This window comes from Pantherophis guttatus, chromosome 1, assembly GCF_059756535.1.
Source record: "Pantherophis guttatus breed Tessera chromosome 1, ASM5975653v1, whole genome shotgun sequence".
NCBI lineage: Eukaryota > Metazoa > Chordata > Lepidosauria > Squamata > Colubridae > Pantherophis > Pantherophis guttatus.
Genome location: NC_142063.1, coordinates 238,538,926 through 238,562,663, shown reverse-complemented (window position 1 = coordinate 238,562,663; position 23,738 = coordinate 238,538,926). Strand labels below are relative to the sequence as shown.

General features: G+C 35.4%; 1 protein-coding gene across 6 annotated transcripts in view; it reads left to right on the top strand.

The window, feature by feature from the left end:
• Positions 1–23,738, top strand: part of EPHA7 (EPH receptor A7) — a 172,277-nt gene that overhangs the window by 127,152 nt on the left and 21,387 nt on the right. For 2 of the 6 annotated variants that reach the window (XM_034409006.3, XM_034409003.3), the window contains exons 6-12: positions 3,830–3,954; positions 8,969–9,137; positions 11,998–12,106; positions 12,734–12,789; positions 19,379–19,492; positions 22,735–22,920; positions 23,508–23,569. In XM_034409006.3, the coding sequence (XP_034264897.1) occupies positions 3,830–3,954; positions 8,969–9,137; positions 11,998–12,106; positions 12,734–12,789; positions 19,379–19,492; positions 22,735–22,920; positions 23,508–23,569 (821 nt within the window). Of the gene's footprint in view, positions 1–3,829; positions 3,955–8,968; positions 9,138–11,997; positions 12,107–12,733; positions 12,790–19,366; positions 19,493–22,734; positions 22,921–23,507; positions 23,570–23,738 lie in introns of all 6 variants that reach the window. The other 4 variants (XM_034409004.3, XM_034409002.3, XM_087882580.1 and 1 more) reach the window with 2 other exon arrangements.

Below are 23,738 nucleotides of genomic sequence, written 5' to 3'. Positions count from 1 at the left end.
CAGTGTGTCTAAAATTCCTTTATAATCACATAGAATAAAGAGTATTTTCATAAATGGCTCTGGAAGGATCTCTGAAATTTAGGATAACGTTGGCAAATGTATATACAAAGTTAAGCCTACTTTCTTAAAAGAAGGGTCTGTTTTTTTCAATTAAATGATTATTATTACTTATACATCAAATTTATATGGCCATCCATCTTGCAAAAAGTGACTACGTATGACATACAACGATTACTTAACGTGCTAAATATATAACAACAGTTATTCATTAAAATGTAAAAATAAAAAAGCAAGGTGTAAGAGAGAATTCATTAGATTTCATGGGACATAATGATTATGATTTCAATTCGAATTTTAGTATTATGTGAACATGGCAAACTGTATACTGTATTCTTCTTTTCTTTATATTGGTAGGATAGGATAGTTTTCTTGTCTATCCCCATATTCATACTTGTGTGTATAAATTTTTATCTGGCAAATATCAACCAGAATAATTATACTACTCTAATCTATAGAAGCGTTGAAACATTTTCTCATGAAATTTAGCAGTTACACTGAAGTTACAGCTCACTTTGCCAGACGGATTATATTATTCCATATTTATTTGTTTTTGAGAGGAACATTCAAGGAGAAATTCCCTTAATGGTTTAGAACTCAGTACTAAAAATGATAGATGCATATAGCACTTTTTCAGAGTTATAATTCAGAAAGATAAGGCATACAATGTCCAACATTGGACTGTCACAGAAGTTGTTCCAGAGTATGAAAGTTACCTGTTAGAAGCTTCATACTGAATGCTCCCAATATCCACTTGTCAGCTTTGATAACCAGAGAAAGCTTAGTAGTAGCAGTAGCCTACTTTCAAGTATGGCAGTTCTGCAGTCCCGCACAACCAGTAAAGGAGAAAGGGCCACTTCACTAAATGGAAATTATTGCGGATCCCAAAGCACCAGTCAGCTGTCTCATTACTAGTAGAGAGATAGTGTAGTGGAGCTGGTGATAGCAATGAGGTTTGGAGGCTTCCAGCAGCATGACTTTTGCAGTAGCTGTGGCAAATCTGTTGCTTTTTTAAAAATGCCAGCAGGTCACACAACTCTGCTTAGTAGGCCTCAGTTAGTGCTTAGTGGCCATGGCTTGTATGTTGTGCAAGCCTGGAGTACACCCTTCTGCCCAAAAGGACATCCTCATATAATCATGCACTCCTTCGTCTATTTGTCCTGTGATTTTATTCCTTATGTCAGTTGAGTGGGTTGGACAGCCATGGCTCCTTCATGATTTGATTGAATGAAGAGTGAAGGATCTGATTCATTCTACTCTACCGTGATGATAGGCCTGGCCACCCAGTGTGATATCTATTTGTGTCTCGTCCTGTTTCCATTCTTCATCTAATAATTGCTGGTATGTGATAGTCATGACACCTTCATGCTTACTGCAACATATGCTCGTGCAATTATTGTTGAATATGAACAACTGTTTGAAATCATCCAGTTTGGGCCATTGCTCTTCCTTGCACTGTGCAAAAAAGTTCCTTGCTTTTTTATCTAAAATTAATTAGCTAAGTAACCATCAAAACATAATGTTTTGGTTTTAATTACAGTTAATATGGTTATTACTTTCTTCCAGTTTTCAACTTGTGACACATATATGGAAATATTCTTAAATTTGCATGTGGCTTTAGATCCGCAGGTTGCAGTTTGTGCCTACAGGGAGATTGAACGCATAGCCTCCTGGTTTCTAGCCTGGTGCCTTAAAAACAACAGTAACTGGCTTCATTTTTGGTATTATCACAACCTTTTTTCAGATGGGATGACTTGATTTATATCTGCTTCCTTAATTTTGATAACAGTTTTGTTTAATACACTGTAACTGATTTGTTTGTTTATTAAATTTGCCCCCCCCCCCATCTCACCTTGGGAAAACTCTGGCAGCTTACAACATTAAAATTTGCATTTCCAAGTGTATTTGTGGGATGTACTTTGGCTTTCAAGATGCTTCACTTCAGCCCCCCCATCCCTAATTTTGCTACTGCGAGTGCACCTGCCCTCTTCCTCTCTCTTTCTTTCCTTCCCATTTTTTCCTCTCTTGATATCTCTTTTGCTGTCTTGTGGTCACTGCAAAAGACAGCTGGCTCATCTAATACCGTGTTTCAGTGGTGGATTTCAAATTTTTTTACTACCGGTTCTGTGTGTGGCTTGGTGGGTGTGGCAGGGGAGAGATATTGTAAAATCTCCATTCCCTCCCCAATCCAGGGGAAGGTTACTGCAAAATCCCCATTTCCTCTCAATCAGCGGGGATTTGGGAGGCAGAGAATAGATGGGGGGTGGGCCCAGTCAGAATTTTTATTACTGGCTCTCTGAACTACTCAAAATTTCCACTACTGGTTCTCCAGAACTGGTCAGAACATGCTGAAACCCATCGCTGCCATGTTTCCCCGAAAATAAGACCCTGTCTTATATTTTTTTGAACCCTGAAATAAGCCCTTGGCTTTATTGCCATGCGCTCAAAAGCCCAATTGGGCTTATTATCAGGGGATGTCTTATTTTGGGGAAAACAGCGTAGTATGCTTTCCTTAGTGTTGTAATTGCCTTTTTGGAAAAAGAATCCCTCCTTGGATAAATAACTGTACATAAAATGCATGTAAAATAAATTCAGTTTCTTTTTTATCAGAGTCTTGCTACTTTTCAAAGTGCAGCCTCTTGCATGCTTCCTAAATCCTAATGCAATTCTTAGCCCGTAGGTAAATACTCAATCAGAGTGCTGGAATTTCTAATATTTTAAATTATGTGATGCATTTGCAACTCTGGAAAGTATGCCTAAACATGTGTATGTTAGGAGCAAATGTAGAAAGAAATGCATACTATATGTTAAGAAAGAAATATCCAATACTACACTATAAAGGAGGTTTGTTTAGGAAAAATATGTATTTTAGGACAGGATGCATAAATACGTATATATTGGGATAAACATCCTTGAAGAGTTTGCTATAATGGTTCTGTTACCGTTGTGTCTTCCATAACCAGGCAGGGATAATACTCAGCTCTAAGAAAAGTGAAACATAAAAATTCTATATTGATATTTAGGGAATGAAATCTTACATTTTCTTCCTGACAATTCAGAATCTTTTCTGTTAAAACCGCTATCGCCACAGAGAAGTGCTGAGAGTGCAGTAGAGTGGTGAATTTCATAGTCCAAAGTTAAATATCTGTTACTCTTTATTGACAGCTCAGTAGACTTACTCGTTTTAAAACAATTGCTCAGAGAAACATGATTCCCCAAAGAAAAATGGTAATGCCTTTGCAGCTATAGCAGCTTTCTATTATTCAGCATTGCACGCATTTTGCTTTCGGACACATTTATAAGTGCAAGAACCTCATGAGCTTGAACTAGAATCCATGGTGAGGATTTGAAATAGGACTTCATATTTGTATCCTTGTGCCTGTATTTTTCTTATAAGTGACATTGAAATATATATAGAATATTTGACTGTTGGTTTACCATCAAAAATATTCTAGACTCATGTTTTTCTGATTAATTAGAATTACTTACTTACTTAATTTTTGTCATTCTGATACCATCCCTTGCTAGTTGAGACCGATTTGAACAGTGCTGCCTTTTGTGGTTTATATTTTAATTTGTGTTTCTGTTCTGGTTTATGAACAATAATAAGGCCTTGCTTGAATATTCACTGCCTTTTAAATGTTGAACTAAGGAAGATGCTTTCTCTTACTTTAATGATAGCAGCACGGCATGGGATTGATCAGTAGTGACATTTGATTGGAGAGATCCAGCACATTTGCCTGTTGTTTATTGAAGTATTTTCTTCAAACAGCTCCCTCGCAAGTTAGTGGTGTAATGAAAGAAAAAGTGCTGCAAAGGAGTGTGGAGCTTTCCTGGCAGGAACCTGAGCATCCCAATGGAGTCATCACAGAATATGAAATCAAGTATTATGAGAAAGTAAGCATTACTTTGAATGTGGGCCATTCTTCTGTTCGTGTCATTGCAATAACTTTCTGTAGTGGACTAACATTTTGCATAGCCAGCCTGCAGCCTTAATTTTGGTTGCCATTCTGTATTACTGAAGATAATCTTACCCATTTGATTCTATCTTCTCTAATGCACAAGGAGAAGGTAGTAAAATTAAGCCACCATTTTAATGAACAAAAGCTTCGATTGATGAATTATCGAGGGCAACCTTAGTTGATAATGCCACAAAGCAATTAGTTAGGATGCACTACAGGTAGTCCTCAAGTTACAAAGGCAACTGGAACCGATATTTCCATCGCTAAACAATGCAGTCATAAAGTGTGATGTCACATGGCCACATTGCTTAGCAATGGTAATCTGTACAGTCTCTGGTGCAGTTGTTAAACAAACATTGTAGGTTTGTACATAAACGTCTCCTCACAACGTCTTGCTGGCTTCCAACAACTCATTGGAGAAGTCAGAAAGAAGTTATAAGTTCTAGGTGGCTTTGCAAACAAGCTGACAAGCAGATAAGTGACTGCTGGTGAGTGGGAGGCCATGCACAGGTAGACAGGGAAGTGCAGCAGGGTTTGGATGGATGGTTGTTGCTGACAACGAAGTTGCAAAAAGGATGGGGAGATGCAGCGCAATTGTAACAGGATTTAGAGTCATTGCTGCCAGGTCAGAGAGTGTGCCTAAGTGACTGGGGAGGTTCAGTGCAAGCACAGTGAGGCTTGAGAAGGGTATGAGAGTGGCATGGGAACTGTAGTGCCAACACAGTGAGGCTCAAGGAGGGCATACAAGGATGTGTGAGTGCCTAGAATAGCTTGTCACAAGCAGCAAAGCTCAGGGAAAATGTACAAATGGCAGTGTAATCCCAGTGAGGCTCGGCAAAGGGGTGTAGGAAGTTGGGTGGCAGGAATAGAGGGGCTGGGGACAGTGCGCAGGGAGGGGGAGACTTACTTGAGTAACTTGCAAATTTCCCTTTTCCCATTGACTTTGACTTGTGGGAAGCGAGCAAGGAAAGTCAGAAATCTAAAGCAGTTCAACCATTGGAAGGGCAAGCTTGTTGCCAAGCACCCAGATTGTGACCGCAGAAATGCTGGGACAGATGGAACTTTGAGGTCTGGTCATAAACACAAGTTGTTTAGTGCTGTTGTAATTTCAACCAATCACTGAACAGTGGTTGTTAACTGAGGACTACCTGTTTGTACTCTTTACTGTAATTGGGAATGAAGAAAATATTTTGAAATGCATTTACTACTAAAAATTATTAATAAATTATTACAGCATTTAAAATGCACATGTTCTGATATAGTAACATACAAATTATTATAATATTAATTGGTTAAAATTAGGATAATTGACACTCCAAAATACTTAATTATTAAGCATATTTATAACCTTCTGACTTTAGAGCACTGGATTGCTTTATAAAAGTCTTCAGGGTGGAATTATTATAATTTCAGATAATTAACCTGGAAAGAAATCATTGGAAATATAATACCAGAAGAAAGATATCTGCAAGAAAAATTGCAGGAATTGTTCTTTATATATATAGATGGTCCTTGTCTTACAACTGGAATTGAGCCCAGAATTATAGTCCTAAATTGTACCGATCATTAAGGAGGTCACCAAATAACCGACCTGATTTTATGACATTTTTTACAGTAGTCATTAAGTAAAACACATGGCAAATCCATGATTGTTAAGCAAACCCATTCTCTGCAATGGGTGGTGGAGTTTTTTGCCAGAGACCTGATGTAAAAGCGTTTGCTAGCAAAAAAAAAAATCTTAAATTGCAGTCACATGACTGCAGGATGCTCAAACGTCTGTAAATTCAAATCAGTTGACAAGTACCCCAAATGCAATCACATGGCCATGTCAGAACTTGAATGGTTGCTAAGCGACCAATCACAAGTAATAGACTGCCTACACTTATTTTCTCCATCCTTGGATATCTGTTTAAATCTTGGTAGATTTACCATGGAAAATTGTATTTGATAATATTAGCTAACTTCTTACATTTAGCTAATTCCTTACAATTTATTAATTTAATAATAAAATATTGTCACAATCTCACAAATCTGGGCATTATGAAGGAAACATAAAACTGTAGTCTTTACAGTATATCAATAACAATTTTAAAACAAAATAAATAGTTAACTGGACATCTTCCTACTCTTATTGGGCCTCAGAAGTGTTGAAGTCCCATTTGCAAAGGAGTATAATTAATTCAAAAGCTTCTTGAAATTCAGAGCGGAAGGATCCAAATATATAGTGTAAAGCTTTAGGGTGTAATTTAAGTATTGTATTACTTTACATTTTATGTATATAGATACCCAATACAGTTCCAATGTAGTTTTGTAGCCAATCCTTGCAGTTACAACCTTTCCAGGTCTGTAAAGCAAAGGAAAAATGAAGTAAGATCATAAGCATATTTGTAATTTTACTTAGCAACTGCTTCATTTAATTACTATTTTCCCCTTTCTTTGTTTCTATCTCATTCCATTTCTCATTTTATAAATAATTTGGAGAGAGTAAAATTCATTTTTTTTTCTTTAACTTTCAATTCTGAAACACTGCATGATGGCTACTGTGTGTAACATTCTCCGTGAATCAGGCAATTATGGCTTTCAGTGGCATCTTATTAAACAGGAATAACATTGGATGAGATTCAATCCTAAGGATAAAAGTAGTCCACATTTTTTGTGATGAAGAATGTGAAGAGAATTTGCTTATAACTTAAAACTGGATTGGATGACTAATATAAGCAGTTCCACCAATTAGATAATCCTGACCTATGTAATTCTAAGGTTATGAAACTAACATGGCCTGTGATAGAGAATGTGAAAATCAGCTTAACACAAACGTTTCTTAAAACAACAGAGTGAGCCCCACTAATAGCATACCTATTAGATGACTTTACTATAACACTAAAAGGATTGACTGAGATAACACTGTTGGAACACCCTGTCCCAACAGAATCTGACTTGAAATAGATACCAAACCATTTAGCCCACAAGAGCACCTCAGTTTTGGGTAGAGAGCCAGAAGATACAAAGTAGGTTTGAGAAGGGGGGGAGGAATATATTGTAACACTGCTTATAAGTGCCATATAGCTTTAAAGCCCCAAATTCTTAAAAGCAAATTAGGATTGATCATGACCTTTTATCCAAATACAGTTTATATGTTGGTAACAGCTTCCTGTTTAGAGTCTATTTTCACATAACTCATATAATACTGTATTTGACTTCTAGAACTCCTGATTCTGTGTCCTCTTGACCAAGGCATCTATCTTACTTTCTAGGCTGGGTGAATATGAATTAACACACTACTTAGCATTTTGTGTGAACTCAGCCACAGAATATAATATGCTAAAATGAGAGTTATTGTGCTTTAGATGAATTTCTGTCTTTTAATATTAAATAATAAAAATGAACCAATAAAAATTTTTGTAACTATTTGTAGTTTAATATTTTTTGTAAAAGTAAATTACTAGTTGATATTTAAATAGAAAATACCGTTTTAATTTGACCATCATGAAATGTTCACGCATTTTCTTCAGATAATTTTATACTACAGAACTGTAACATTTCTTTTTGATGTACAGTAGATTCCCTCAGAACTGTACTATAGTACTACACTCTATACTACAGAACTGTAACAAAAATGTTGGTGTAGATGCCCCCAATGTATATAAAATCCTACATTTTAACTTGATTGATAATTTAAACTAAAGATAATTGCACATATAGTATATCATTAAGACCTACCTTTCTTAGATTTAGTGCAGACGTGAAATGCAACTGGTTCGCTCAGGTTTGGATGAATCAGTAGTGATAAAAACTACTGGTTCAGGTGAACCGGTAGTAAAAAAAAGCTACCGGTTCAATTGAACCGGTATTTCCGACGATCAGCTGTGCCGCGTGGTTTAGCTTTGCTAGAAAGCAGGAAATCCTGCTTTCTAGTGAAGCTAAATCACGTGGCACAGCTGATCCCACCCTCTCTTCTACTTACCTTCCCAAGCCTCCTTTTGGTGTGCACTGCGTATGCGCACACTGCGCACACATGCACGGCCAGCGAACCGGTAGCAAACCGGTTCAGATTTCACCACTGGTTTAGTGTGATATACATAAACGAACTATCATAGATTTACTATCAATGACTGATTTACTGCCAATTTTTATTTTAAAAAATATGATCTAACTTTAATAATTTAGTAAATTATTACTAAAAATTAATTTAATAATATAGGTACAAATTCACTGAAAAAAAACTTCTGTGGAATCCATTGTGTATAAGCCTTGCATAAGGTTGTTATCCTGTAAGAAAATTTTACTTATCCCCATCCTCATGTATTGTATGGGAAATAATAAGAATGCATCTACCACCAAAAAACATTTTTAATAGAAAAAAAACAGATAGAGATACATTTAAATGCACATAGACCTTTCTGGGTCATTGTCTGTCCTATTAAAAATAAAATGAACATGCTTTTGCTTCAGTTAATGTTAAGCTCTTGCTATCAGAGGTGTTCTTCCACCCATAAATGAAGTCAGGTAGAATGAGCTTTGTAGAGTCTGCAGAGCTGAAATAAATAATTGTTATGATTTTTCTAGGTAGCTGAAAAAGAACATCTTATTTCCTAAGAGTAGGGAGGAACGTGCTGATTCCTGAACTGATACTTCACAATATTTGAAACTGATTGATGAACAAGCGAAAGTCCGCAGTCAAACAGGCAATGATTTTCTCTCTTCACTTTTATGAACAGCACCATGTGCTTCTCATTTACATTTTGTGTTATTTTAAAATCTCCTCAGTGAAATGACATTGTGTTATGCCGCAGCAGAGTCTCTGCTAAATTCTTATGCAGGAGGAGAAAAAAAAAATCTCTTCTAATAAATTGAAATAGGGTGCCAGGAGCCAGCTGTCAATTATTGATACAAAGCAAAATGAAAATCTGAAAGTTAAATACCACTCAATTGTGTATTTATGTTTGCAGGACCAAAGGGAGAGAACTTATTCAACAGTGAAAACCAGAGCCACTTCTGCTTCGGTTAATAATCTGAAACCAGGAACTGTATATGTTTTCCAGATTCGTGCTTTTACTGCTGCTGGCTATGGAAATTATAGCCCTAGATTAGATGTTGCTACACTAGAAGAAGCCACAGGTAACACTTACTTACACTTTTTGGCAATTAATATCACCAAGGAAACCCAAAACGTATAGCAAATTGGTGGAATGGAAACATTTCTGCCTTTCTCAATTATAGTCTCATTTCTCACTTCTCAATTAAGGTCTCAAGATTTCCTCTAATTTACCTTGAGGTTTACAAGCAAGATTTAAGTCAGTGCAATTATCTGTCTTAGGAAAAAAAATATATCTTAGGGCTGTTGCTTTTTGCTATGAATTCTTCAATAGAAATTTAAGGGTTTAAAAAAAATCATAAAGCAACACACAACACAAAATGATTCAGTGTCTTGAGGCTTTTTATTTTAACATTCCAAATGAATGGATGGTATTTTTTGTTCACATTCAGATCACATGATTAATTCTTCTTGAATCCTTCTGATATCAATAATAGTTTCTCGGTAGAATCTTTATTGCTGGCTCTTAGCATAACATCTTTTCCATCGACACTGGATATATTTAGAAATTATTCTCAGATCTTATTTATATAACTCCATTGTGTCCCATTTTCCAAAGGGAATAAAAACCGAACAGAATAGCAATATTTTTCTGTGTTTTTGGTTTTTAAGCTGCTCTTCTGAGGATTATGAAAGGCCTACACACTTTCTATCTTCAGTACTTCTCTTTAAATATTTATATTTCAAAAATACCATTTAATTTATTTAATTCACTGTGGATGCTAGCAAGAATGGAAGTAGGGAATAGCAAAAGTTATCACTTGTAGATAACTATATATATAGACATTATATACAAGAGTAATTGCAAACATCTGCTACACATTATTCTTTAACTATTGTGCAATATTCACGACAAAAACAAGATACTTATCTATATACCACCCAGAACTAAGCCTGTTTTGGGACTTTACACTGAGTCTAGATATAAAGTCCACTGAACAAGATGACTTCTGAGACCTGATAAAAATCTTACATATTAGTGCATTCTATTCCAAATTCACTTACAGCCGCAGTTACTATAGCCTTGTTCTTATTACAAATAGTCCTCCATTTACCACCACAATTGAGCCCAAAATTTCTGTTGCTAAACAAGGCAGTCGTTAAGTGAGTTTTGTTCCCCTTTTACAATCTTTCTTGCCACAGTTGTTAAGTGAATCACTGCAGTTGTTAAGTTAGTTAACACGTTGTTAAGAGAATCTGCCTTCCCCATTGTCTTTGCTTGTCAGAAGGTCTCAAAAAGTGATCACATGACCCCAGGACACTGCAACCGTCACAATTACATGCCAGTTGCCCAATGTCTGAATTTTGATCACATGATCATGGGGACACTGCAACAGTCATAAGTGTGTAAAATCGGATCATAAGCTATCTTTTTCAGTGCCATTGTAACCTCAGTCACTAAACGAATGGTTGTTAGTCGAAGACAACCTATACTTTGATATAGGCCTCATGTTCCTCTCCCTCTTTAATCTCTTTCCCCTCTCCCCATGCCTGTCTTATCCTGCCCCCTTACTCTTGGAAGAGTTTGGACTTACTTTGGTTTTGCAATGAAGCATTCATTTGAAAGTGGGAAAATGTATTTGACAGCCATTTCCAGCATGTGAGAAACAGTAGTCTTCCCAGGTTAAAAAATTGAGAGTAGAGGCTATGGGGAGGAGAATTTATGAAATGAGGCAAAGATTTACAGCAAATCTATTGGGGACTGTATATGAGAGGAAGATATTTGAATATCAAAGATTATTCACCTGAGTATCTGAACTTCTGGAGATGGTGTATCTGCTGTGAGGAGGACAGGAAGAAATATGCTAAGAAACAAAGGACTTCATTCTTTCTTGATAGAAAAAAAAAAGACAGCAAGCAGAAAATTCCTTCCAAAAAAACAAAATGCATGGCCAAAAGTTTTAACTAAAAAGAAGGTGAAAAAAATTAGTCCTTTTGTTACTTTATTCCATTATCATTCCCACATGCCTTAACCTTTGAGAGGGCCTGGTTTTTCCATTATTGGGGGATTTCTGTTTCTCACCTGACAGCTGCTCTTCCAGCAACTTTCCAAAATCCATTTTCCCCCTAAGAGTTGGAGCTGCAGAACAAAAGAACATTCATATCCATTCATTCTCTAGAGACCTTTTAGGAAGTCCCATGTAGCAGGACTGTGTAGAGATCCACTGAAAAATAAACCTAATGATGCAACTGAAACTTTGTTTTACACACAGCAATTTTGTTTTAACTATTACAAGAAAAAGTAACAAAATGTTTTCAATATCTGTTACTGCATGCTAAATTGAGGGGAACACAACAGTTGTGGGAATAGATAGAGAAAGAATGCACACACCAAGCTTGAAGGAACCAGAATATCTTTAATTTTATTTTTATTGAATGGTGCTTAATTTTGGGTTTCCAGGAACTGTGGAACCCAGACCTATGACTAAGGTTTCGAACCAGGTGGTACCACTGTTTCTAAAAGGCAACATAGATTGGCATGTTTAGTCTATAAGCTTCTGCAGATTTACTTTTTTAAATTATATTCCAGAATTGCTATATTTTTCAACCAAAACTTGCAGATTTATTTAAGCAATTGTGTTGGCTGGCAGAAATGCAACAGATCCCATTTCCTGACATAAAGCTAAAGTAATGAGAATGTTGAATGTTTGTGCCTGTCAGGCAAAGTACCGTACCTTTCTCTGATGGAAGAAGCAGCACTTGTTTCTTTCTCACAAATACTGAATACGCATTCTATGCAATAGATTTTTTAAAAAATGAAAGTTCTAAGAACTGACGAGATAGATGGATGGATGGATGGATGGATGGATGGATGGATGGATAGATAGATAGATAATTCTTAATTTTAATTTTCATCCTTGCCTGTTTCTTTCTCTAATACAGCCACTGCTGTTTCCAGTGAACAGAATCCTGTAATCATAATAGCTGTGGTAGCTGTGGCAGGCACAATCATCCTGGTCTTCATGGTTTTTGGCTTCATCATTGGGCGAAGGTATTACTTTAAAATATTAAGATGCTTAAAATAGACAGGAATTGGAAAAAAACTCAAATGCACATTAATCATTGGTAAACAGCTGGTTTATGTAGATACACCTGTACAGATTGCCAGTGGGTAAGCAGCTTTCTGGGGACTGAAAGGAACAAAAAGTTTAGATCACGATGTCATTTTGCCAGAAGTATCTGATTCAATTCATATCCATATGACTAGTTTTATTTATAAATGTGTTACCAAAATGTATGTCGATATATGTATTTAAAACAATTTTGGCTATCTTAAAAGACAAATTCCAGGAAGAGTCACTACTTTTTCTAACCACGTATGACAAAGGACCTAAAACACTACGTATAATATTCTGCACTCCATTTTAATGAATCCCATCATTTGTCACTTACGAGAGTTCTTTGAGCAAAAACAGTAATATACTGCAGGATATCAATCATTCATTGGTGATCACTGAATACTTATCGATTCATAAACTATCAGCTGTAACAGTACACATACTTTAAAGTAAGCATGTAAAAAAACCTAGAAATATATTTCCTATTACGTTCGTATTATTATTTCTAACACATTAAAGTGTGACACAGTTTTAATTAAAAAATTGTTTTCTTCCCCTAGACACTGTGGATATAGCAAAGCTGACCAAGAAGGAGATGAAGAACTTTACTTTCATTGTAAGTGCTTTGCTGTTATTTCATCCAGGAGATTCCAGGCCAATTACAGTAGATTGGTCCTGGCACTAATAGAACAGTGACAGTGTTAAAAGAACATTTTTGCTGAGAGCAAACATTTTAAATTTGTGTAAACCACAAATGTAAAGTTTTAAAAAAGTACTTGTTCCAAGGTAACATCATAAGTTTTATTACTGGGTTTTGATATACAGGTAGTCCTCTCTTAGCAACCGTAATTGGAATCTGCATTTCCATCGCTAAGCACCCCAATTGCTAAGCAAAAAATCATATGACTGCCAAGGGCTTTATGACCTCAGTTCCCCCTTTAATTGTCAAGTAAAACATCATGCTTGTTAAGCAACATATGTGACTACTACTTACAATTTTACTTTGCCTTCCTTTATTTACTCTGCTTATTGCAAGCCAGTTGCAAAGCACACAAATGGTGATCATGTGTAACTGCAGGACACTGCGATGGTCATGAATTCATACCAGTTGCAAAATGCCTGAATGGCAATCAGTGACTGTGGGATGTTGTGATTTTCATAAATGCAAGGATTGATCACAAAGCTGCTTTTTTTTTTCCACCATTGTAACTACGACCGTTTGCTAATCAAGGCAGTCAGTAAGCGAGAACTATCTATATGCTTCTTTCCAGTTCACAAACTTTGGATGAACATGCAATAGTTTCTTAATCATTCTTCTGGAGCAAAGATGATTGATGTAATTAATAATTGTTGGCCCAGCAAATTTTTTGATTATGACATTTATATATTTCGTCAGTTGTACCCAAATTGAAAAACTAATAATGATGAACATATATGATGGAAATAATAATAATAATGTTTCTTTCGAATTTAGTTTTCAGTAAAAAGCCAGCATGAAATGCGAAAGTGTTTTATGTTGAAAATAGCCCAATCAAGTTTTAACTTATCCGTGAACTGTATCAACTAACTTTAGTACATATAGATATGAATTGAATATTTGAATTGTTTAAAGACAATATTAGTAATTGTCGATGTGAATGTAATCTTGTGTACTAATAATATGTGTATTATATTTATTTCATTAATTCTGTAATCCTCAACATTTCCATAGGAATAATGACTATCTGAATATGTATCCATCAGATTACAAAGTTTTCTAAATTTTGTCAATTTGCTACCCAGAAGCGAAGCAAATATTTGATAGTATCAAATTAAATTAATATTTATTTAAATTTGGAGTTCGATTTTCATTGTATCAATATTTCTGCTGTGTTTTATATTTTGTACTCTATTTTATTGTGAGCGGCAGCAAATGCTTATATAAGCAGAAAGACGGAGTAGAAATATATAGGACAAAATTGTATTTTAGGACAAATCGCTTACCAAATATGGATTCTAAGAAAGTACATAGAAAATATGCATACCAAGAGAAATATGTATAATAGTTCATTCAGTAGTTTATGAAAATATTTTTCTACATATGAAGTGATGCAGAAGAATACAGTTGGAAAAATAAGTATCTGAGCAAAAGTGGAAATTACAGATTCACTCATCACACTTAGGAGATCAACAAGAGAACAGCTGTGAATGCAGATATGTGCAGGATGATAATTATTTAAATCAATGGAATTTTTTAGTTAAAATCCTGGAATTTCAGAATAAGGTGAAATAATATTAAATATATTCAAGAGCTGTGGTCCAAATTATATGTTCACTCTGCCAAGCCACCTGGATTTAGTTACTCCCCCCCACTAAATTTAATAATTATTGACAATGTTAATCACACTTTAATAGAAATATCTGGTATTCATGTCCATACAATGAATAAAAATTCCTCCTCAGCCTACTGTCCTTATCTTGCAGTTTCATGATTTGATGCAGACTTGCCCATTTCTCATTTGATGAATGTATAGTGAAGATATCTATTTACATTGTCTGCTCCCTTATTTTGAAAATCTGTTGAACAATCAAAAGATGAATGGAAAATATACCTATATTAAAGAAAGCTACTGAAATGTGTAAAAAGACACCGTTCAGTATCCTTGTAGACACAGGATTAATTTAAAAGTGCCAACCACAGAAATTTTACTCTAGCAATTCCTTGGTGCTCAGCACTGGATAGAGTGTGCAGTTTCTTCAAAGGAGGATTTCATAATGCACAGGAGCACATAAGAAACAACTATTTTCACACTGTAAAAGCAGCTGCATCTTTTCTCGGCTTAAGCAACTGCTTCAGAAATGGTTCCCAATTGTTTCCACATGTGTGTTCACATAAGCCCATTTTGCTTCTTATAAAAATTAGGAAAGAGGTGTTTTGTACAGATCCTCACACATTCCAAATTACTTTTTTTTTTTTTTGAAGGATTTGGTTTTTGGTAACTGAAGATTCAGATCCATGTTAAGTCAGAGTTTATATTTCCCTTTTCCTTTTTTCAGGAAATCAGAGCAGCCTGTATTTGTTCAGCTCATATGGCAGCATTAAAATCAATGTATGGCATTTTATTGGTTTCCCTCCACTGAAGGAAGGCTATCCTTTGATGACTGTGCATGGGAGGTAGATTTTTGAGAAGCCAGCAGCTGCAAGGGAAAAAGGGGAAATTACTGAAATTCTCCTTCTTGATCTCTAATGGAAGCCTTCCCTCAGCGAAGGAAAACAGTGGGTTTCACTCTTCACAGAGCGCAGGTTGAAAACATCCTGTCTAAATCAAGCCTTACTGAGGAAACCAAAAACAGTAAAGAGGATTAGAATTACCACTTTCTCATTTGCTTTAAAAATAATGCAACGGCAGATATCCCACTGGTGAAATGGAATGATACTAAGAGTGTGAGAGGATTAATAATAGTGTCTCATTTTAGCTGCAGTGAAAATCTTCACATATTTAAAATAGTTCTTTTAAAAAAATGCACTTCCAAGTAATATCTGAGAAGAAAGTACAGTTAATTTTTTGTGGATAGGGGGAGGGGAGAAGGGGGCTTTCAAGTATAGTATATGTGTTTATAAGGGAAAGTGCTAGCCAAAAAATGTTTTTCCTCAGCATGCACTAATTTTTAAAATGATACGTTTGGGGGAAATTATAAATAGGTTAACAGCTTAGTCTTAATTGTCAGACACTAATTTTGAAAATAACATTTTATTCCTTGTTTGTATTCCTTTCTAGAAGCTCAATTATCCAATATTAAGGGAAGTTAAAAGCAGATTATCTACCATAAATTCTTACTTTTTTCTTCTTTTCTCATCTAATTATATTTTTTTCAGAGTCTTTAGACAGAAAGCATAGTTTTTAATTTGATATGGTCATTATTTCAAAGGAAAAATTAAATAGCATGCTGTATTCAGTACAGGTGATTTTCAACTTACAACCAATTTCTAAAAGTTATAACAGCTTCAAAAGGATGTTTTATGGCTCATAAAGTACTTGGATCTGTTGTATAATGTCATACTGCCACCCTGACCCCACCCTGCAGTGCTATGTCTGCATTTCGAATCAGTGGCAAACTGTTTGCATTCATGAACAGGAGCTAAGTGCCCCACAGTCATGTGATTACATTTGCAATCTTCTCTGCAGGCTTCCCCAGAAAGTAAGTTGGGAAGCCAGCAGGAAATGTTGCAAGCACAGGGGACAGAGGGGTGCTGAAATCCTTTGTGGGGATTTAGGAAGGGAAGTGAATCCTGAAGATTTCAGCTCCCTTCCTGAACCACCAGACAGGAGTTCCCCTCCATGCACAGAGAGAAAGATAAATTCTTTGTACAGCTCCAGGGATAGAACTGAAATCTTTAGATTTCAGATCCATTCCTGCAGCTCCATGAAGGATTTTATCTCTGTTCAGTGATGGGAATAGAACCTCTTAGTGGGGCTGCAGGAATGGATCTGAAATCCTAAAGATTCCGGTCCACCAAAGTTTTTCCTTCCCTGCTCATAGGGAAACAGAATTTTTTTTGGTGGAGCATTTGAGAGAGAAAAGGCTGCCGAGAGGATTTCAGTTCTGTGGAAATGAAATTTCTTAGTAGGCAGCTCTTTTTGCTTCATCAATTTAACAATCCAGGAGTTTGCCTAATGACCACAACCGTAAATGCCAGGTTTGGGGTCATTGAATGAAGCAGTCACATGGGTGTCTTGCTTAACAATCATTTCACTCAGTAATTGAGATTCCACTCAATTGTTATCTTGTAATCAAGAATTACCTGTAGTCATTTCAATTTTTCATCTATTTGCTCCTGCACAATCCAGACAATCTGCTCACATATTAAAGAAATTAGACTTAATTTTTAATGGTAAACTATAAAAGCAACACCTTAACTAGCTCAGAGCACAGTATTGGACAAAATAACCAACCTTCTCTCTCAGTTTTTACTGATTTTTTTTTACCTTTTAATAATCTCAAATATTACATTTTAAAGGATATAGAAACATAATGAAAAAGTTCAGTTAAGCAACTCTCAATTTACATTTTGTTTACTCTTTCTGTTTTCTTTTAGCAGTGCCTTTGAATTTGAACAACATTACTTCATGTTGATATGCCAAGAGAGCTTTGGCATGTCAAAGTGTTTTATGACAGCTTGAATAAAGTACCATCAAAGACCCATTTGAAATTCACAAGGTTACCTCCAATTCAGGCCCTTACTATAAGTGCAAGGAGAAGGTTCATTCTCCATCTGCTTGCCTGAAAGCATAATATAGATATTTAAACTGCTGTTCCTTTTTCCTTTGGAATGTAAATAAGAATGACTATCTATCAACGCCAGAAACTGAGCCATTATCATTATTACTAATCATATTATTGTTTGACTTAGTCAAAAATGCTATGCTGAAAATTAACATTTGCAGAATATTTGCATAATATCTATATTGCTGAGTCAAGGTTGACTCAGCCTTCCATCCTTCTGAGGTGGGTAAAATGAGGACCCAAATTGCTGGGGGCAATATGCTGACTCTGTAAACCACTTAGAGAGGGCTGTAAAGCACTGTAAAGCGGTATATAAGTCTAAGTGCTATTGCTCTATTGCTATTACTAGCATTGCATTTTCATGTAGTTATATAAAACAGGTATGACAATTGACACCTGTAATAATTCAGATGCTACAGTTATTCATTTACCAGGGAATAAATCTTACTACACACTAAAGGGATCTCTTGCTGAGAACATACTGTATATGTAGATCTGTTGGGCATGATCATTTCATTAGTAGCATTTTGGAAATTGTTGAAACCAATGTCTAAACATTTCTCCTTAGAATTCTTCAGTGTTATTGTCATTTCCCCCTCAGTTATTTATTTTTACCAAAGCAAATCATTGTTAATTTTTTTTCTCATTTCTTGCCCCCACCCCACCCCCTCTTGAAGAGGTAGTCTTTGTATTTCAACAAAAGGTGTTTTCTGGAAAACAAGAGTTCATTTCCCTTTCGGCCAGATGGAATATGCAGTTTTAGGGGATAACAAATTAAAAAACTTTTGATAATGCTAATAACATATTCACCCTTGGGAAACAGTTTTAAACCAATTGTCAGAACAAAGGCCCAATTCTTAATAATGACATTTTTTTGAACTCAGAAATACATATTCCAGAATGTGTATATACTGACTGATATGGTATAACTTTTATATAATAAAATGTGATTAGCTTTGTTTGGACTATAGTATCATTGAAAAGTAGAAATTTCAGGTAGTCCTCAATTTATGATTGTAAATAAGCCTGGAATTACAGTCAAAAGTCGTTGTGGTCATAAGCCAAGGCATCCCCAATGGGCTGCAATTTTTGCCAGAAACTGGAAGTAAACACCAGAAAATAACGAAAAATGTCACAAATCATGATCATGTGACCATGGCAGGCTGCAAATGGCATTAGGATGAGCAAGTTGCCAAGTGCACCAAATGAGATAACATGACGGGGTGGGGGAGGAACAGCTGTCATAACTTCAAGTACATGTTGTAAGTAGCTCTGTAGAGATCTGTCATAAGTTTGAACAGTCCTTAATTGACCAGTCATAAGTCAAGGAATAACTATAGTGCTTGTTAGGACCAAATATAATTTGTGTGCCCAGTTCCTAACTCAGAAAAAATGTAAGTACGGTTTGAACGATGCCTGGCATAGTTGCCTACACTGGGAAAGCGGGGGGGGGGGGAGAAACCGAGGTCTTATTTATTAATCTGTCTTCTATTTGACCACCCTGTAAAATTGTTTGCTGGCCATAAACAAAAGCAAATCTGGGTTTTTCTGAAAAAATAACTTGATTACCTTATATACCAAATGTTTTCTAATGCAATCACGCTGCTTCCTCCTTGTGTACCTACGAGAGATCCAGATGACAAAGAAATTCCATTTATAAAATGTATTTATATTGCATTTATTTTGTGTGTGTGTGTGTGTGTGTGTGTGTGTTCTGAAAATATAATTAGAAAATCTGTTAAGGAAGAAAAATCAGAATGTCTTTACAATGTTTGATTGTTTCAGCTAGGATTCCCTCATGTGGAAGCAGACTTGGTTTAACAAAAGCTTCCCAGTTCTAGGGAATATTTTACATAATTAAATCTCGGGGTTGGATGCAACATAAATGGTTTGCTTCATCACAGTCATGCTTTCTTACATCATTACAGTTAAATTTCCAGGCACCAAAACCTACATTGACCCTGAAACCTACGAGGATCCCAATAGAGCAGTCCATCAATTCGCCAAGGAGTTAGATGCTTCCTGTATTAAAATAGAGCGTGTGATTGGTGCAGGTAAGGTGACTGGCTTTATATACGATTCTTGTGTCTAGGCAAATCAAAGCTCATATTTCATGATGACAAGCAAATAATTATATTTACTTACGTAGCTTTTGGCTTACATCAGGGTAATTAAAGACAATGGATTGCTCATATATGTAAACCAAATATGTAAACAGTCTGGTGGTCCCAAATATTTGTTTTTATTTAGGAAAAAAATAAATACCATTGCATATTATAATTCAAATAATTTGTTTTGGCTTACACATTGTTAAAAGAAAAAAATACATTTGAGTTAAAATGCAGATTCCTTATACACTTCACCAAATGCTTTCATTAAATTACAAATGGAATCTATGTGCCTATAAAGGATATTTCCATGAAGTTAGATCAGATTTGTCCAACTAGGAATTGGCTTATAGAGCCAACTTTTCTTCAGGGAATATTTTTGGTGCCATTCCTAACATTTCATTGCTACAAGAAGTTCTTGTCTTGGCTCTTATGAGTGATTGTAATTGTACTGTCATTACATTGCTTTCCTTCCTTTTTCCACATACTTAGGCAATGGTGTTCCGTGCTCTGAAAACCTGTTTCCATTTGTTTGCATTAATAAGAGATGTGACACTTTCATTACACTAGTTCATGTAGTGAAATTAAGTATCCATGGGCAAGAAAGATGTCAAATACCTAAGACTCCTGGAGGAAACATTCTTTGATTTCCTGTTGTTTTATGTTATATCTTTAAAGACCTTTTTTTTAAAGATCGCCATTACAGAAGTGTGACAAGCACTATAATGTATACATCATTTTTAAAGGAGGAAATGTTTTTGTTAAAAAGAATATCTGAAAGACAAACAAATCTTATGAATATTTACATAGAAGTAATTTCCAGTCACTTCCATTATTTATATTTTTAATTTATTCCTAAATCAATGATTGTATGAATGCAGTCACAGGAATCATATGGCCTTCAATTAAAATTATATTCCAGTATATATTCTGAATCAGAATCTATTTTAATGTATGATTTTTTTCAGTTGAATGTCACAAAACCTCAATAAATAGCATTTGAATAAGAATTTCTACTCTGTGAAATTCTATACTTCTACATACTTATACATATACTTATATGTATAATATAAGTATATTTATACATACTTAGACACTATACTTATACATACTTAGCCATAAGTATTTTCATTTCAAAAAATAGGTAATTGACCATAGGAATTAGATCCTCTACGCAAACTGTAGATGGTTCTCTATTGAATGACTACTGCTGGGAAAACTGGATTCCTGAGAAGAATTGATTTTTTCCACCCTTGGCATATAAACAGGCCAGCTTTTCAGAATCACCAAATGCACATATACTGTAGAGAGTTACAGAGATTTGGAGACACTAGACAGAGACTCTGGTTGAGTAAACATGCGTTAAGCTCAGGAAACAGAAATCTTGAGAAAGAAGCTCAAAGTGACTCCCTCTAATTGACTGGGATAAAAGAGAAAGGAAGTAAAGAAGAGAAAACTCCACCAGACATTCAGGATTCTGTTACTGTAACCTACCTACAGTATATCTGTAAAGTATAATTTCAGTCAGATTTGTGGAATCTGTTTCCTGACCTGGCCTACCTCAAAGGACTGACACACAAATAAATATCTCCTTTTTGTCCGGGGTTGCAAATTAAAAAGTGCCAGACACTGTAACATAAGTATTTAAACTGAGCTTCTTTATATCTTAATTCAGAAGTCATAATTTACCAAAGAATATGAAGAGGGAAATGTTCCAGATACCCTAGACTGATAATGAAGAATGGCTACCCACGTCACTCATAAAATATAAAAGTAGAGAACTTCTCTATGACAAATGGCATTGAAATTTCTGCACTTTCCACTGTTATTCCAGTGCAATTGTCCATGGAATAAAAGCTCTTAGTCTTTCGGTGGTTGATGTGCATGTTTCATTTTGATGACTGCACTGTAATTTTCTGCTGACAAGTTTATGGTAGACAGCAGTGCCTATGTTTAATAGGCAATCTCTTCTTCTGTTTATGGCATATGTTTTTAGTAATTTTTGGATTGCTGAACACTAAGCTGAACTATTGAACACTGAGAGCCTGATCTTACGGAACTAAATATTTTTGTATGCCTTTCTTTTGGTGGACTTTTCTAATTAAGGATAATGTTTCAAAATACTTGCTTATTTGGGTTTGAGAAAAGACTGAAATTAAATCGTAGCAAGACCAAGTTGTTGCTGATTTTGTCTTAGCCTCTATGCTAATTCTAGAGGGAGTTGCAGTCTCCCTGATGAAACAGCTTTATAATTTGGATATCCTCCTGGACCTATGGCACCTGCTGGAACAGTATATGGACACCCAGGCTTTGACTAGTGTAGAGGGTTGAGCTATTTTTAGAAGAGGAAGCCAATATTTAAATTGTTACTACTTTGGACTGCTACATACACTTTACTTGAGGTTACTTGAATTTTGACTGAAAGGGATCCAGATAATCTAGTTCATCAAGAGTCCATTAAAACAGCTACACAAACACAGTCTCAATAACCTTCCCTAAAAAAGGAAAGTTGAACACTGGATGAAAATTATTGAGTATGATGGTATAAAGCAATGGCTTCTTCAGGACAAGATGAACCAATGTCTCCTTAAGAGCTGAAGGAAAGTCCCTTTTCTCAAGGAAAACTTCACCACTACTAAAACCCATTTACACAATACACACATCACTATCCCAGCAGCCTTGGTTAGCCAAGAGGGGCAACCTAAGGAGCAGTTTAGCCAAACTCATAGTCAAGGCTGAATCATACATGTCCATTTCCTCAGGCGCAACAGGTTCAAACTATTCTTGGATTAATAGGGCAAGACTGTGTCCCAGGAATCTCAACAGGTCCTGCACCAAAGTTGCCCCTGCAACTAAGGGGGAACAAAATTTAATTGAATTCATGCTTTAAAAGAAGATTTTAAGATTGATAATTTTTAAAGGTTGGAGGGTTTTTCTTAATTTCCTGTTTTCTATTGCAATTGTTGTTCCTTTATGACTTTTTGCTTGCTGCCCAGAATCTCTGGAGAAGGAGAGCATGACTGAAGGAATATTTAATTTTTTTTAAGGTGTTGAACTTTGCTTGGATTAGCTTTTGTTCTCTTACTGATTTGATTTTCATTTTCCAATAAATGCAGACATTGCGCCTTGTTTCTTATTGGTGTGAACTAAAATGATTCTGTTGCAAATAAATGTTTCTTTATATTCAGGAGAGTTTGGCGAAGTATGCAGCGGTCGTCTAAAGCTTCCAGGCAAAAGAGATGTTGCAGTGGCCATTAAAACCTTAAAAGTGGGCTATACTGAAAAACAAAGAAGGGATTTTCTTTGTGAGGCAAGCATCATGGGACAGTTTGACCACCCTAATGTGGTTCACTTGGAAGGAGTTGTTACCAGAGGTAAGTTGCAATCAGTTCTGATTTTTGAACAACTTTCCAAATTCTACCTCATTGTTATAAAGTTTTCATAGTACGTGGTTCAAATCAGATCATTGTACTACATAAAGTAAAGGACTTTTTTGTTCTCTTTTGATGTGTGGTTTAACTAAAGTTAACTAAAGTTTAACTTAAATGTATCCTACAGCTTGAGGGAAAAAACTTAAAATATTTTTGCAAGAAGAAGAGATGGCAACACTTTGTAACATTTTTTTTTCCTAGTCACATTTAACATTAAATAAAATTCTCAATGTCTTTTCTTATTAAATGAAGTGTCGTTTTTCCAGAGTTCAGTTCACACAGCAGGAGACAGAAGAACACACTGACATTTGATTTGTATGGTTTAATTTTTTGAGTCATGATCATTTTCTGTACGGAGACATTTAAGGACTTAGTAGATCACAGGAACTATTTTGGAAACATTAGGAGCAGTCATGCCTCATTATTCATCTTTCAAAGAAACAACATGTTTTATCAAAATGGGGACATTCTGTTCAGATATAATTTCTTTAAACCAAATATGCCTCCCTTTTTCTATTTCTTCCTTTTAGGAAAACCAGTAATGATTGTAATAGAATACATGGAGAATGGAGCACTGGATGCATTTCTCAGGGTGAGTGCCTGAGGGAAACATATATAGCACTTCAAAAATAATATATATATGCTAACAATTTAACATAATAAAACATTTTCAATGTAAAACGAGAACACACTAAATTTTAAGAGATCTCTGAATGGTCTTGGTAAAATCAGATTAGAAATTAGAAGACCAGACAGGATCA